The sequence below is a fragment of the Trachypithecus francoisi genome, unplaced genomic scaffold (assembly GCF_009764315.1).
Source record: "Trachypithecus francoisi isolate TF-2019V2 unplaced genomic scaffold, Tfra_2.0 Lachesis_group11, whole genome shotgun sequence".
NCBI classification, from domain to species: domain Eukaryota; kingdom Metazoa; phylum Chordata; class Mammalia; order Primates; family Cercopithecidae; genus Trachypithecus; species Trachypithecus francoisi.
Window position 1 is genome coordinate 2,050,318 of NW_022681456.1, and position 17,424 is coordinate 2,067,741.

A 17,424-nucleotide genomic window follows, 5' to 3' on the forward strand; every position below is an offset into this window, starting at 1 on the left:
CCCTGGGATTCAGAGACAGGTCTCTGGGTGAGGGGGACCAATCAGAGCCCTTCCCTGGGATTCAGACACAGGGTTCTGGAGGACAGATGCTCTCCCAGTCCCCTAGGGCCACCAGCTGGGATTATAGACACCTGGAGCTGCTGCAGACCTGCCTCCCCTCCTGCTGCCAGCACACAGTGGGACCTCGCTCCCCAGCGTGGACTTGGACAGGCAGCGTCAGCATCACCTGAATGATTGATAGAAATACAGTATTCTGGGCCCCACCCACAGCTCCTGAACCAAAATCTGCACTGTAAGGAATCCTTGAGTGATAGTTCACACCAGAGCCTGAGAAGCATCCAGCGGGAGAGCATGAGGCCATTGCACACCCTGTCCATTTCACGGTGCATCCAGGAACTTCGCGGATGCTCCCGTGAGTCCAAGGTGGGGTGCCCTGTGAGGGAGGGTGCCTGCTGCCACAGGAAGGCGGGTCCGTCCATAGCAGCAGCCCCAGGACATGCATGGGGACAAAGGGCTCCGCTGGGCAGTAAGGAGAGGCTCTGCTGATCTGCCAGACATGGGGTGAAGCGTTCATCTTCTGTTGGCCAATCCTGATTGTACCCTAAGACCCCAGGCTTATCCTGCTGGGTTCCTAAGAGCTTCTGCCAGAACCAGCTCCCTTTTTCCTCCCATACATGGAGCAGGCAGCCCTCTGTTTTCCTCTTCCATCAGCTGGTTTACAAGCCCACGTCACTCCGCTGCTGGGTCACTTCAGAGTCTCAGCTCTTTGACTTCTGTGAGGTCTAAGACTTCCTAGGGCCCCAGAGAACCCCCAACTCCATGCAAAGAGCAGGGAAAGGTGGCATCTAGGTCTGCAGGTCTGCTTCGCTGAGCAGAGGTGGCACAACTGTTTGCTGTCAAGCACCTGACGAAGCGCACGGCCTGCAGCTGACAAGAGTCCTGGTCTGCCCACACCAGGCCGTCAGCTTGGCCAAGGCCTGTAAGCCCTGTGCCCCAATTCCTTTATCTGTAGGCTGGGAGGATGACAGGCTGCTTAGAGGGTGAGATGGCTTTGCAGATGCAAGCCCTTGTCACCGTGCCTTGCGCGTAGCTGATGCTAGGCAGTGTGAGTGGGAGGCGGCAGCGGCAGCTTTACCCAAGGCTGGCGTGCAGCAGAGGAACCAGCTCGTGCACGTCACGGTCTCTGCTTCCCCCAAAAAACCACAGCCCTGGTTGTCTGGTGCGATAGGGTCTGAAATCTGAGTGGAAAAAGCTAGCAGGAGAAGGTGCCACCCAGTGACACGTGAGGAGGCAGGGGAAGGACGGCGCAGGAACAAGGAGCTGCGCCCACTCACCGTGCCCGGCTCAAGGTGGAAGCTAATGAGCAGCAGGACCTGGGCCACCAGCACAGCGAAGGACAGGTTGGCGTGGATGTGGTAGCGCTGGTTCCGGATGGTGCTCACGGAGCTGAGGACAGAAGCAGGGTGTGAGGCCCGGGCCCTGCGCCGACCCAGTCCCCCAGGCTCAGCTCCATGGCCCACAAAGTCCCTGTATCCATTTCTCCAAGAGCAGCCAGAAGGGCCGCTGTCACTCCTTGCTGTGGACCCTCAGTGGCTCCCTATTGCTCTTGGATCTGATCCCAGCTCCTTGCATGCCCACCCAGCCCTACACAGTCTGATCCTGGGCCGTGGCTCTGCCCTGACTCAGTTCTTTTCTTTCCCAACTCATGTTCCTGCTTCTCAAAGTCCCAGCTTATTCCAGCTGTGGGGCCTTTGCATAGCTGTTCCCACGCGGTAAACCCTCTCCCCGGTCCCTGCATGGCGGCCCGAATGTCTCCCTCAGCATAAGCTTCCTGACCACTGCTGGGACCCAGCTGCACCCCTCCCTCTCTGCCCTGCTGCCTCGTGGCGTGATCACCGTGAAGATGTTTGTTCTCGCTTTTGTTTACTTGGTTATTGTCCAGTCCCCATTCAAGCATGTTCTCACCTCTCTTGGGCACAGTCAGGCGCTCAAAGCCGACCACACGCCTGTGCTGAGGAACGTGGGAGCCAGAATGAATGTCTGAACTGAGGGGGGCTGAGGTGTCCGCAGGCCCATGGCCATCTCCTTTTGCCTGGCTTGCGTTCCACCAGAATTCCTGTGCCTGGGCTGGGGGCCTTTCCAGACCTTTCCAGCTTAGCTAAGCCTGGTGCTCTTACCTCCACAGCCCCTCCCCTCCCGTCTCATCCAGCTTGAGATCTGGGGTGCAGGCCGGGGCTGAGGGGCTGTTGGGTGGATTAGAAAAGGGGACTCACGACAGCACGGCGAAGGTGACCAGCGTGGCCACCAGGCAGAGCACGGAGAGGGAGCAGCCCACATAGCTGATAGATGACAGCGCCACCTGGTGTCCGCGTGCAAGCTGCGGGGAGCAGAGTAGAGGCGTCAGCAGCTGGCCCAGCCACCCCATCAGAGCCTGAAGCTGCAGAGGGCCCAGGCAGGTGCACAGCTGGTCCTGTGTGAGCGTGGTGCTGACCACCAAGCTCTGCCTCCCAGCCCAAATGTCTGTTGCTGCCACCTACAGAGGCTGATGCTGGGGTTGCAGCCCTGGTTCTGTGCGTGCATGTCCAGTGTCCCGAGGTACCCTACAGATCACTCAGGCTCCCTCAGCCATGGTCTGTAGACTGCGGCTGACGGGCTCGGCCAGGCGCTGAGTGTCCTGTCTACACTGCAATACACCGGGCTGTAGACAAAGAGTCAGCCCTGGAGCCAAACCTCCCGGGTTCAAGTCCTAGCTGGGCCATGTCCTGGCTGACAATCTGGGACACGTGACACTCAGCTGTGAAATGAAAATAATGCCCGCTCTCCACTCCCAGTGGCCACAAGGACTCCATGAATTTACAAACATAAAGTGGTGCAGCAGCTAGGGAAGAGCCGGTTACCGCCCCGGCCCGAGGCCGCGACCCTCCCAGTGCCCGCACAATGGCTGCCACCTGCACACTGTGGGCCTCAGGAAAGCTCTCTAAATGGACACGGTGGTGATCTCCAGCACCCGTGTCTGCAGGGTCCCAACACCTTGAGGGAATGAGGCAGAGCAAAACACACCTAGGGATTGAGCGGCTGCAGAGCCACAAAGGATCGAACCGAAGCCGCAGTTCACCAACTGCACAATCCAGACGGCGCTCCCTCGGTTCCCAAGTCGGGGCCTCAAGCTCAGACACGTGTGACCCTGGGCTCCAGGAGGCTCCGGCTTCTAAGCCACAGGCCTGGAAGGGCAGCCTCCCAGCTGCTCACGTGCAGGAGGGCGCCACGTGCTTCCTCCTGTGGTCCATGGCTCTTGTCAGAGACCCAGCTGAAGCCTGAAGCCTGCATCATGCTGTCCCCGTCGGGCACAGAAACCCCAGTCCCCAGACCCGTGTCCCCCATCCTCCGAGACCCCTGCTTCCGGCTTCCTCCCATGGCATGGGGGTAGGGGGAGTCTAAATGCCTTCTCCCCTGATCACCAGGACAAAGGAACAAAAGGAGGCCACTCAGAGTGCATAAGGAGCTGTTGGCAATGACAGAGGAGATACTGCAGGCCCAGGGGACCCCAGTTCAAGGTGAGGCAGGCAGTGTACTGGACCTCAGGGAGCAACCTGGGGCCGGGGCCATGGGAAGTCTGAACACTCAGCAAGCACTGCCTTCAACTGTGATTGACAGGGAGTGGGCTCACGCCCGAGGGGCTGCAGACGTGCTAGATTCCTGGATGCGTGGGGCTGGGGTAGGGGCAACCTGGACCCCGCAGCCTGGGCCTCCCCTTTTAGCAGGAGCTCACTTTCACCCTGCAGGCCCTGGTATCCTCTCTGGGGTCCAGTGCTTGCGGGAGACGGGGCCTTGGCCGGGCCCCTATCAAGAGCGAAGCAGTTGTTGCCATGACACCAGCAGCATTTCCCCTGGAGGGGCTCTTTTGTGCTCTCGGGCTCAGGGACAAGGCAGAGAGGCTGAGGGCTGGGCAGAACCACCTGTGCCCAACACCGGCTCAGGCCTCAGCAGGCAAGGACCTGGGCACAAGTTCCGATTTCCCGGGGGCTGGACTTCCCTCTCCACGGACATGGTGGCTATACTGGGAAAGGTGGACACTGCGTGGCCAGGACCAGGGAGACGGAAGAATTCCCCTTCTAGGTTCATGATGCCTGAGGGTGAGAGGGGACTTTGAAGAAACGGGGCCCCCTGTCCCCTCAGGAGAACGGCTGCGATTTCTTGTTCTTGTCTCTGGTTATTGCAAAATCATCCGGTTGGGGTGGGAAAGCCCCACTATTCCTTCTCCCATGGGTAAACCTTTTTCCTTCAACTCCTGGGCCTGGCCTCCCATATTTGAGAAGACCTTCAGGCTGCTGATCTCTGCCTCCTGGGACTCACAGCCACGCCCGTGGGCTTCCCTGCAGCAGGTACCACGATGTTCCCTGGGTGTGTGCCTCCATCTCGGCTTCCCCTGACCCTTGTGGGCTCTCTTACAACTGGGCTGGAAGAACTCAAGGTGGAGACTTTGGTGAACTCACACCGACTCTGCCCAGAGCCCACTCCCTATCCCTGCCTGGCAACACCCAGTGCACCTGGGACGCTGTGGGTGAACAGGGGCCTCCCGGAGGCCCGGGGCTGCCCAGTGCTGCCCATCTCTGCTCCACCAGGTGGGAGCTGAGGTCACAGGCGTCTTCTGCCGGCAGAAGGGGCCTTATGGGAGGGGAAGGCACTCCTCAGTCACCTGCTGAGTATGTTTGGCAAAACAAGTTCCTCAACAGGCGACACTGCCAGTGCCTTCCCACCACAGCATTTTCGGCAATGGAAACAAACATCTCCACCTGCAGATGGACGGGCCAAGAGCTATTCCCATTAATCGCATAGCCACAGTGGGTGAAGGGAACTAAATTTCTAGGCCACATTCCCCACGCTCCATGTGTGACACACTAGTTTCTGCATGACATTGCTAGTAAATCCCATGAAATGATGTTTCTGGTTTCAGATAAGTTTGGAAAACACTCCATTCTCTGCGCCGCTTAGAAGACGTTTTGGATGAATATAAAGCCACTTAAGAGTTCTGAGGATTCCGCAGGTAAAAAAAAAATTAAAAAAAAAAACACCTGCTTAGCTATGTTTAACTTGGCATTTCTTAAACTCTTTGGAGGAGGAAGGGAAAAGACCCAATGACAACAACAGAGATGTGATTTAAGAAGTGCTAACCCCGTCTCTACTAAAAAATACAAAAAAACCAGCCGGGCGAGGTGGCGGCGCCTGTAGTCCCAGCTACTCGGGAGGCTGAGGCAGGAGAATGGCGTGAACCCGGGAGGCAGAGCTTGCAGTGAGCTGAGATCCGGCCACTGCACTCCAGCCCGGGCGACAGAGTGAGACTCCATCTCAAAAAAAAAAAAAAAGAAGTGCTGTTTTAGAGGAAATGAGATTTTTCAGAAACTAAGAATAAAACCAAATAAACTAAGAATAAAACCAACACAGAACACACTGACATTGTACTGGATATGCAATCTTTCTTTGCTGTCTCCTAAGGCAACAGAAAAGTCTTGTCCCTCACACTGATCTCTGCCTAGAGATGGAAGGAAGGGTCAGTTACAAAAGTTTTGGGCCTCAGCAGAGGAAGTGGTTCTTGGAAACGAACATCCACCTCTGCAGCAGTCACCAAACTGAATTCAGTTAAAAACCAATGGAGGACAGGCGCAGTGGCTCACGCCTGTAATCCCAGCACTTTGGGAGGCCATGGCAGGCAGACCACCTGAGGTGAGGAGTTTGAAACCAGCCTGGCCAACATGGTGAAACGCTGTCTCTACTAAAAATACAAAAATTAGCCAGATGTGGTGGCCCACACCTGTAATCCCAGCTATTCAGGAGGCGGAGGCAGGAGAATCACTTGAACCCAGGAGGTGAAGGTTGCAGTGAGCCGAAATCATGCCACTGTACTCCAGTCTGGGCAACACAGCCAGACTCTATCTCAAAAAAAAAAAAAGAAAGAAAGAAAGAAAAAGAAAAACCAATGGAAACACTGCTAGTGAAGGAAGGAAAGCAGTGGTGTCCAAAAGCCTGCCTGGTCCACTGCCCTGGGAAGCCCCCCCAAGAGATGCATCCCACACAGGTCTCCACCCCACAAGGCCCTGGCTCCTCCCCACTCCTGAGCATCTCTGCTCTAGCCAAGTTATCTCACGTCCCACCAGAGGGATGCATGTCACTCTCGGACACCACGGCTGCATTTCATGGGGTTCACCTCTCCCCCAGGGACATGGGAAGCTCTGAGGATGCAGTCCACTTAGGGAAGCTTCTCCTACCTCATCTCGCAGCTCTGAAAACAGCAGTGAGCACTAATGGGCACAATGGTAACCAGAGGGATTTGCTGAAGGCGTCAGGGGAGAAAGAGCCCTCACATCTACCCATCTGACTCTGCCACTGATTCAACAGATTTCCTAAACCTACATCACTGATTAGTATCTTTTAAATTGAGAAAATAAAGCTATAGCTCATCTATTTGCAAATGCAGTGAGGTTCCAGCAGGCTGACATGAGAGTTCACTGCACACTGGGCTGCAGTTGTCAGTCAACTCTCTAAAACATCTCCATTCTTGGCCACCCATTCTACTGGGAGTTTCCTACAAATGGGAGCCTAGCCCTAGCCCCAGACCCACACCTACCCACTTATGCTGTAAGCCTTCCAACCATATTATCAATCAACCTTATTGCCAACTAACCACACCATCAACCAACCCATTGTCAATCAACCCACCATCAACCAACTCATCATCAATCAACCTTACCATTAACCAAGCCTACCATCAACAAACCTTACAATCAAACGATGCACCACGAGCTAATCTGACTATAAACCAACTCCACCATCAACCAATACACCATCAACCAACCTTAACATCAACCAACCCCTCATCAACCAACCTATCAACCAACTGCACCATCAATCAACCAGACCATCAACCAAACAGACCATCAGCCAACCTTACCATCAACCAACTCGTCATCAACCAACTCTACCATCAACCAACCTTACCATCAACCAGCCCATCATCAACCAACCCATCATCAACCAACTCCACCATCAACCAACCTTACCATCAACCAACCATCATCAACCAATCCATCATCAACCAACCTGACCATCAACCAACCCATCATCAACCAACTCCGCCACCAACCAACCTGACCATCAACCAACCCATCATCAACTCCACCATCAACCAACCTGACCATCAACCAACCCAACCGTGAACCAACCTTACCATCAACCAACCCATCATCAACCAATCTACCAGCCAATTGACCATCAGCCAAACCCACCATCAACCAACCTTACCTTCAAGTAATCCACTATCAACCAACTCTACCATCAACTGACCCATCATCAACCAAACTCATCATAAGCTGACATTCAACCAACCCACTATCAACTAACCTAACCATTAACCAACCCATTAACCAAATGCATCATAAACCGACCTATCAATCAACCTGATTATCAATCAAACCCATCGTCAACCAACTTTACCTTCAGCCAATCCTACCCTCAACCAACCTACCGTCAACCAACCCTATCTTCAACCAACCTTACCACCAGCAAACCTTACCATCAACCAACCCCACCATGAACCAACCCCATCATCAATCAAGTTTCTTTACCATATACTTTTATCAAACCCACCCAAAGGCAGCATCATGCCAGGCACAATGGGGAACACTAAAAAGAAAGACATATGGCTCTTCCCTTGAACAGAGCTAATAGCCTGACCAGAGAGCCTTGAAATGATTGTAAGAAACACAAGGCCAGATATATTGGAGGGTCACATTTTACATGGTGCTTGAGTTTTAAGGTGAACCCACAGGTAAAAATGATAGATGATCAAAATGACCTTTGAAAACTCCTGAGATCCGCCATAAACTGGAGTCTCCGTGGCTTCTGCACGTAACATCATACATTATTCTTCCACACAACGGTCTGAATAATGAGGCAGACTTCAGGAGGGATCAAGAAGAAACAGCATGCACACATCAGGGTCTGCAAACCTCTCTGCTTCAACACAGCTTTCAAGTCCACAGAGTGGCAATCTAGGTGATCCTGAGAGTGGCTCACTCCCTTCTCTTTACTACAGGCACATTCTAGTTGTAACACACATTCAGCCACGGATTTGTCGTTGCATTACTTAACCCTGCAACCCATGTTAAACGTTAACTCCACCACTACCTGCACGTGGCCTGAGGAAATTGGAAGGGAGGGAGGGTGATCTGAGGGAGGGGGAGAGAAATACTGAGTGGGTGTTAGGAGGCAGAGGGCTTCACACAGGCCTCAATGCTTGGGCAGGAACCTGACAGACAGGACAGGACACAGCCTTCTAGACCAGAGTGATGGGAGCTCTGACAGTAAGTTCCATGAAGACAGGTCGATTGTCTTGTTTAATTCTGAATCCCCAGGGCCCGAGAGAGGATCTGGCAAACTCTAGGCATCATGGAGAACCACAGAAGAGTAGTTGGAAATGACAGAAACTAGGCACCTGCTGCTTGAAGGCATCGAATCCTCAGAGCAAGCCTGTGAGTGGACAGCATGGTTTCCCTTTACAGATGAGGACACTGAGGCAGCCGCAGTAAGTGACTGCCCATCACCATACAGCTGGCAAGAGGCAGGGCTGGGGTTGACCCTTGATGGCCCCTGCTTCAGCAGCAAGCATGTATTCAGCACCTACTGTGTGCCAGGCATGGAAGTCTCATCACAGTGGGGAAGTGGGTAATGAACAAAGACGTGGATGTGTAAACGTGAATAAACACCTAAGGCTGCCAGTGCCGTGTTGATGAGGCTGTGATGGAAACGCACAGGGGTGGTGGCAGAGGTGACTGCAGAGGGACAGAGGGATGGTAGCCCTTACACAGCTATGATCTGAGAAAGGCCCTGACCCAGGCCCTTCCCTCTCCCTTGGAGCACCTACCTCCGAGTCCTGCTGGCTTCTCAGCCACGACACGGCCATCTGTCCCAATCCTCTTTCTGACTGATTTCTAGAGCCCCTGCCTTGATCTCTTTGGCCTCCTGGGCTTCCCTGGTCTCCCCACAGCATCAGCCCCATCCTCTACCAAGTCCCTCCTGGCTTGGGCTCCGCTGTACACTGGAGCCTTGTCCCTCGAGGCTTACCCCCTCCACAGTGCCTGAGACTCAGACTCAACCCTCCATCACCCCCCATGGCTTCTGAGGCCCTGCATGCTCCAGCCCCAGCCCGTGCCTCTGACCTGCCTCCATCCACCCTCTCTCTCCCTTCACCATGGGAAAGCAAGACCCTCCCTGCTAGTTCAGTAGAGGGGACTGGACATGGGGAGCTGGTTATGAAGGTAAGGGAAGCCCTGAAAAAGCAGAGAAGGCAGTGAGGCAGCCCAGATAGCGGCCACCACAGAAGGACAGCGGGAGAGGGGACGGCAGCAGAGCCAGGCCGGGCCACCAGCAGAAGCTGGAACCAGACTAGCCTGCCCAGGTGAGGCTGGCGTGGGGGTGCAGGGAAGGGTCTGTACGCAGGGGCTGGAACCACAGGGGGACGCCCATGCCAGCAGGGGCCCAGGCAGGAGGCTGGCCCCTTTGCCCACCCCAGCACCACCATCTCTTCTTGGTTGGACTTGGCAGGAAGCCAAGCAGAGAGCAGAGAGCAGGGCAAGCGGAGGATGGGTTCCCGGGCACAAGAGCAGAACCCCCGGGCTGGGTCCACACTCCACCCTCACACCAGCCCTTGAACTAACCCCCAGCTTTGACGCCCACCCTGTCCCAGCCAGGCTGGCTCCTCCCTGTCTCTGGTCCCTCAGCAGCTGGCACCCAGGCTCTCACGGGGCTTGTCTCCCCTTAGGGCAGCCCTCAGTCCCTGGCTGGGCTGCACTCCTGCCCTCGGCTCCTGGACAGCACGAGCGACCAGGCCCTGGCGGATCTGTGACTGCAGGTATCCCTGGTTTGGCGGCCGTCCCTGGCCATAGGCAGCTGTAGTGTGTGCCAGCAGCATGCAGCCAGCCTCCTCCTGGGCTGGGTCCAGTTGCTGGCACATTACACGTCCACTGATGGAAATGAGCCAATAGCCCGGGGACAGGTGGAAATGAGCTGCTTGGCCACTTGAGGGGTGCTGCGGGATGGGAGAGGACTGGCCACAGGCAGGAGATCTGCCCCGAGGACCCAGCTGGTCTGCTGTATGTTTGAGTAGATGCTGGGACTGGTCTGCCTCGGGCCACCGTGACCCTGTTGAAAGAGTCAGCTGAGAGGACCATCGCCCCCTTGCTTTCCAGACTGGGAACCCTGGGGGCTCCTGCTGCCTCCCCTGGCTGCACAGCTTGTGCATCAGTCTGGGGCCAGCTGGGAAAAGAGAAGCCACTCCAGACTTTCCAAGAGTGGAACATTTGACTCAGGGAATTGCCACCTCTCGGGAGGGGAGAGAAGGGGGACCTCACAGGGGTAGTGAGGTGGCCCAGGAATGTGCCATGCCACAAATCCCCCAGTGGAAGCCAGATCCACAGACTGTCCAGCAGGGCTGCAGCCATAGCAGAGGCGCGGCCGCTGCCCAAAAAGCCACCTGTAGCAGTGACAGAGAAGAGCTGTTGGGCCTCCTCCCCTCCCATCACCTACCCCACGTGACAGACCTGGGCCTCAGCACAGTGGCTGGCCCTGGGAGACAGAGCCGGGCAGCAGGAGGCAGGTGGATCTCAGAGCAGAACCCAGGACCCAACATGACTGGGAACTCAGGGCCCAGCCCCTGCTGTGCCCCAGACGACAGCTGCTTTAAACAGCTGTGGTGATGTAAAACTGGCCGGGCAGTGCCACCACAGGAACCCATCCTCACAGGTGGAGGTGGGATGTGTGGCACAGGATGCTGGTCGTTTGCTGTGGCCAAAGACCACCATCACTTCAGTGTCTACCCATGGGAGAGCTACGCAGTGGTTAACACGGGAAGATGTGGCTCTGTGTACCCCGAGAAGGAGCAACCTCCAAGATACGTGGGTACATTTTTTAAAGTGTGCCATCTTGCCAGGCATGGTGGTACACATCTCTAATCCCAGCTACTTGGGAGGCTGAGGTAGGAGGATCTTTGGAGCCCAGGAGGTCAAGGGTGCAGTGAGCCGAGGTGGCGCCACTGAGTCCAGCCTGGGCCACGGTGTGCAACCTTGTCTCTAAAACAGATAAACAGTAAATAAAAATAAAGGGAGCAGTCTTTATACTTCACCACCCTTTGTTTAAAGAACAAATCGGTTTGCATCCATTGAGGTACAGAAAATTTAAAAAACAAACAAAAATAGAACAAAGAGCAACGCAGGGCCCCAGGCTCAGCAACCGCATCTGGAATGACAGAAAAGCAAGCATGTGTCTAGGCCGCTGCTCTGGGCAGGGCCGGGAGGCAGGAATGGTGGCCGTGACCCTAAGCCGCTGCTCTGGGCAGGGCCGGGAGGCAGGAACGGTGGCCGTGACCGTCAGTTTCCATTCTCTGCCTTCAGTTTTCTTGCATTTTCCCACATGCATGTATCATCTTTACAAACAAGTCAGCCTACAGAACCCCTCTGTCTCCTGACACCCCATCTTCCTGTATGTCCCAGAAAGAGCCCTCAAGCTCCTGTCCCCACTCCTAACACGAGGGCTGGCAGCTTCTCCTAGACGGCCCACATCCCCACTCCAATTCCCAAGATTCAGCACACTCATGACAAAAAACACGTGTTGACCAGAAACCTGGCTCGCTTCAGACGTCAAGCTCTGACCACAGCCTTGCAGCCCACAGCTGCCCCGCCAAAGCGACCCGATCCCTCAGCTGGGCTATGCATCCATCTGCCCCTGGAACGTCCAGTCTGGCCCCTGACCATGTTCCCAGTCCTGGCCACCCGGCCCGCCCCCAGCCCCACAGAGTGAGACCCCAATTCTGAGGGTAGCCCTGAAAGAAGATCCCCCAAGACAGGATCACCCCAAAGGCTGCCGCCAGCTCCCTCTGCAGGTCGGCTCAAGCACAGCACAGCTCCCGAGCAGACACGGCTCCAGGAGAATTCGGGAATAAATGAAGCAACATCTGCTTCTCCTCTAAAAGGAGCAGCCTGGGTCTGGCTGGAGGAGGCAAAGGCAATTGAATTTGTCAAGAGGGGCAGGGGTGGAACCCTCAGAACCTTGAACCCACGTCTCCCTGCCTCCAGGACTGCGAGGTGCCCAGGCAGGGCTGGGGCTGAGCTGATGGCAAAGCTGAGTCCCGGCAGCTCCTGGCTGCTGCTCCACCTCGAAACTCAGGTTTTCACCTCTTAGGTCCTTTCCCAATGTCCCAGGTGGCCAGCAGCCTGAGAGCCAGGGGCACTGATGGGAGAGATGGGGGTGGCAGGTGTCGTCCCTGCTCCCAGGGCTCACTCAGCTCTCCACTCAGAGAGACACAGGCCACAGGTACAGGGGAGGGCTCTGGGGGCCGAAAGTGGGCATCTTGAGGGAGACTGGAGGGGCATGGGAGGGGTGCGTAGGGTGGGAGACGGGAGGGGATAGAAGGACGCATGCCCCTGCGCCTCCCGCCGGCGAGCTCCCAGCTCCCACCCCCAGCCCAGCTCTCAGCAGCCCAGGACAGGGCTTGGGAAAACTCCCCCGTGAGGAGGGGTGGGAACAGCATGCACCCGTGCACCTGGAGGGTGCTGGTGGAATGGTAAGGAGCCCATGCAGAAGGACCCAGCGGGCTTTGCCCACCGCCCTCTCCTTCTGGAAGAACTGCAGAGGCTGGGAAATCAGAAGGGATGGTGACAATTTTCTGGGTCTCTAAGAGGATGGTACTGAGGACAGATGTTCTCCCCACTCGGCCGGAAGACACTAGTGAACCATGGCATTGCTCAGGGAGTCAGGGGGTGGGCTGCTGAACAAACCAACTTCTTTGTTACTCCTGGGCAAGGCAGGACACTCCTCTGCCTCCAGGATTAGAGGGGTCCAGGGATGGGTAGAGGGGCTTCTCCTCTGAGCCCCTCCAGCCTCCATAGTTTCCCCCATCCCCATCAACAGGGCAACAGACCACCCTGCCCTGGTGCCCACAGCCAAGGACTGAACCTTCTTACAAAGAGTGAGTGGAAGGAGACTTGTGGCCATGAACAGGTTCATGCTGGGACGGCTGCAGTCCCAGGTGCAGTAGCCAGGCCTGCTCCACCCCACTCCCACTCCTCTCACGGGGTCCTCAGGGCCAGGACATCCCCAGGAACCTCATACTCAGGGCTCACGGTGACCTCACTCCGTCAGGCAGTGTTTGGGGCTGGGTGCTGAGGCTGGGGACTGAGGCTGGGTGCTGAGGCTGGGGACTGAGGCTGGGTGCTCAGGGCTGGGTGTTGAGGCTGGGTGCTCAGGGCTGGGTGTTGAGGCTGGGTGCTGAGGCTGGGTGCTCAGGGCTGGGTGTTGAGGCTGGGTGCTGAGGCTGGGTACCGAGTTGGGTGCTCAGGGTTGGGTGCTGAGGCTGGGTGTTTCGGCCTGAGTGGTGCCTATTTCTCCCTCCTCTGATAACCACCACAGCTCCACAAGGAAAGTGTCCCACCCATGTTGCAGCAGGGAAACGGGCTCAGAGCAGGCACCTGCCCAAGGCCTCTCAGCACATCACCAGGAGGGACCTGTGTGTCCAGCTGGCTGGGAGGCAGAGGGGCCACTACTGACCCCCGCTGCTTGCAGGAGGTGTTACTGGGAGGTGGTCTGGCTGACATTCGCACAGAGACCCCGTGGAGGGAGCCTGTTTCTGACTCGAGCTGTACATGCTGCAGCTGTTGGCACCACTGTTGGCACAGTCTCGCCTGTGACACACCCTCGGGACCGCAAATACAGCTCAGAGTGGTTCTCACAGCTCCCAGCAATGCTATATAATTCAGGCCCCTGCCACTGCCTGCCCTGTGCCCTTCCCTGGAGCCAGAGCCTGTCTGAGGGGCTCAAGGCTGCACCTGCCTGGGTAACCACAGGGCGCAGGGCCTAGAAACGTGGGTCCGGGTGGAGGCCGTGCTGTTCCTGCCTCAGGAAGGCGTGGTGTGCCCCCACGGTGCCCTTCCTTTCCCACCCGTAGCTAGATTTAGAAATGCTCAGAAAAGCCTGCAGTTGGTTTCAGGACACGGACTCCTCTGACTCAGAAACCACAACCTCAAATGCCTCCGAGAGGCAGGGCATCAGCTCAGGAGGGCAGCAGGGGCCTGCAGACATAACCACCAGGTGGGACTGTGCTGCCAAAATGAGCATGCTCCCTCCCACAGTTCTAACCAAAGTCCTTCTCAGTGGAGATGCCACTTTCCCCCCCAGAAAAGAGCAGGAAGCATTTCACGGTCTCCTAAAAGCAGAAGAGCGATACGAACATGATGAGGAGGGACAGCTGCTTGTGGTACAGGGAGGCCACGTGGACCGGCGGGTTCTGGGGACCTTGCCCTGAGCACAGGGGTGGCAGCCACTCGCCTCCAGCATCGTTTCCAGCCAGACAGAGAAGTCTAGCATGGCCAAATTTTCTTTTTTTATTAAAAAAAAAATCCAAAAGTTTAGATAAAATATCTGTGTTTTGGAATATTGACAACCAATTTTTAAAAATTTAAGCCTCTGCAGGCTAAAGGAAGCTTGTTCACTGGCCAGAGTCAGCCTTCAGACTATGGTTCATGACCATCTTATTGAACTGCTATTTCCCTGTGACCACCAGGCCCCAGGAAGGGGTGTTCGGGGACTGGCATTCCCAGGGGCTCCTGTACTGGCACAGGGCTCCTGCACCCCCCAGGTCAGAGTCACCCCAAGGCAGGTGCCCATGCCTGGGATGCTTCCCATGCCCGAAGCCTGGGAAGTGGCCACCTGGGAGGAAGCGGCCACCTGCAGGAAAAAGAGCGCACTGCGGCGGGCCCTGGGGCTCCTCCCAAGCTCCCACACACTCCTCGACCACTGCCCTTCCTCACTGGGTGGAGCCTTGGCAGGACTGTCCGTCAACATCCGGGGGCTCTCCCACCTTAGACGAGACCATCTCCCTGGCCTGCACACCCTGAGCGGGGAACACCAGTGCCAGGAACAGGTGCGGCTGAATTTTCCCTAAGGCCGGGCCCAAATGCCTTCCACGGCACCAGTCCCCATGCCCAGCACCTTCACTGGGTGCGTGGCTTCAGCAAGAAATGCTGGGTGGTCCACGCCTGCGCTCTCCTCTTGGTTCCTAGCTGAGCCAGCCCACACCTGCATCTACCCCTGTGTTAACCTCAGGTCCTCGCTCCCTCATACCCTGCCAGCCAGTCCTTAGAGAGGACAGAAAGTCGAACTCCCACCTACCTGCGGCAGTACAGACCAGTTGTGTCGGCATGACTGGGATCCACTGACTAAACCAGCATGCATGGGGCATTCCGGCCTCCAAGGAGAACACATCTCTTTCCCTAAGTTCCTCTCCCCTTGTGGAACAGACTCAATCCTCCATGCCCTCATTGATACAGCAAACACAGGCATAGGTGTGTCTCAGTGCCCGCGCGTCAGGAAGGAGCAGGGAGCATGAAACATCACCCCTGGGTAGCAGGCCTCAGAAACACCTCTTCCAGGCCAGGCGCGGTGGCTCAAGCCTGTAATCCCAGCACTTTGGGAGGCCGAGGCGGGCGGATCACGAGGTCAGGAGATGGAGACCATCCTGGCAAACACGGTGAAACCCCATCTCTACTAAAAAATACAAAAAAAACTAGCCGGGTGAAGTGGCGGGCGCCTGTAGTCCCAGCTACTCGGGAGGCTGAGGCAGGAGAATGGCGGGAACCCGGGAGGCGGAGCTTGCAGTGAGTTGAGATCCGGCCACTGCACTCCAGCCTGGGTGACAGAGCGAGACTCTGTCTCAAAAAAAAAAAAAAAAAAAAAAAAAAAAACCTCTTTGAGGTAGCTGATTTTATTCATTTGATCATGTCATGCAATTCCACACAAATACACACCTGGGTCAGAGCCCACGGGCTGGTGTTTACAGTCCTTTCTCTCCCCAGCTCCTGCCACTGCTTTACCTGTGTGGCCCCCTCCTGCCCCTGCCCACTAACAACCTTGAATGCGCTGTCCATGCCTTTCTGATCATCACATACCAAGATACAAATGTTGCATATTTAAACACATACACAGAACACACCCACGCACAGGCACAGGAGATTCTGCCGTGGCTTTACAAAAATGGGATATGTATCGCTCTAGTCTACCTCTTGTCCTGTTCACACAACGTTACCGCGGAAATCGCTGCAAGCGCACTGGTATGATGACAGTCCATTCTTTCACAGTTGCACCGCGTTTCCTGACTTCATCATGCCTCTTTTAGCGTACAGATGAATAATATCCCTTAGCGTGGATGGATTAGAATTTATGCAATCACTAGTGTTATGTTTATGCATGCTTCTGTTCCTTCTACTATAAATAATGTAAATATTCTGATTTCATACTTTTTTATGTCATCTTACTTGCTGATTCTTTTAACTCTCTGACATAGATTCTCATGGGTGTACTGAGAAGTTACCGAGTCTGTTCTGGATGAATTCTCTGTTCCAATGGCCTACTTTTCCAGGAAAATTTTATCCAATTAAAAGAAAAACTTGCCTTCTCTGGGTTCTTACTGGATCTGGGGTTGCTAATTTCGAAGGTGCAGAAAGCACGCCTGGGGAGTAGAGCGGCTGGGGTGGTGAGGGGTGGTCTGGATGCAGATCTACTGGACAACCCGGGTGTTCGCTGCCCTGTGAACTGCACTCAGCAGGAGAAGTTAGAAGCACCCAGAGATGACGCCATGTTTTTGTGACTCACATGTAAAGCAAAGCTATCCATTCTTGCCCACGGCTGGAGGAGGAATAAATTGGTACACGGTTCCCAGAGTGCAATGCAGCAATGTTTTTCAAAACCAAAATGCCTGTGCCCTTTGCCCACAGATTGGCCTGCCAGCAATTTATTCTAAAGAAGCGTGTGCAGGGTCATGCACTCCAGAACCATCAGAAGTCGCCAGATGCTGGAAGCCATCATAGTGTCCGTCAGCAGATTCCTTGACATGGCCCCTCAGGGCCTGGGTCCTAATCACCAGTTGACAGCAGAATGCAAAGACAGAATGTCGTTTCGGGGTCTCCCTCCCCTGGACAGCAGCCCTGAAGCCCGCCCCACCTCGGCCCCGTTCACTCAGGTGAACCCTGCTGTCTGATGGGCTTTCCACAAAAACGGCATTGCCCACTTAGGAGGAAGGGGGCTTCCCAAAACACCACCGAGGAGGAGGCTGGGCATGGAGAAAAGCCAGGGGAAAGCCTCGGAGAGAGAAGGCACCCGATGCGGGTGTGAGCTCCTGAGCAGAGAGCCTGCACCAGGAACCCAAATGAGGTCACTGGTGCTATTTTTATTAATTCTCTGAGCGTGCTGCAAATTTGGTTTCTACTTATGATATCAGTCTTAACTTTTTTTTAATGTTGATGAGAATGTTCATTTTTAGCATGGATAATTTTAAACCATTTTTTAAATCAACCTTTTCTGGCAATGAATAGACGTGATTTGCTC

General features: G+C 55.4%; 1 protein-coding gene across 1 annotated transcript in view; it reads right to left on the minus strand.

Moving 5' to 3' along the window:
- The window catches only part of ADGRD1 (adhesion G protein-coupled receptor D1), a 224,765-nt gene that overhangs the window by 34,552 nt on the left and 172,789 nt on the right, over positions 1–17,424 (minus strand). The window contains 2 exon segments of the mRNA XM_033220087.1: positions 1,335–1,446; positions 2,274–2,377. Of these exon segments, the coding sequence (XP_033075978.1) occupies positions 1,335–1,446; positions 2,274–2,377 (216 nt within the window).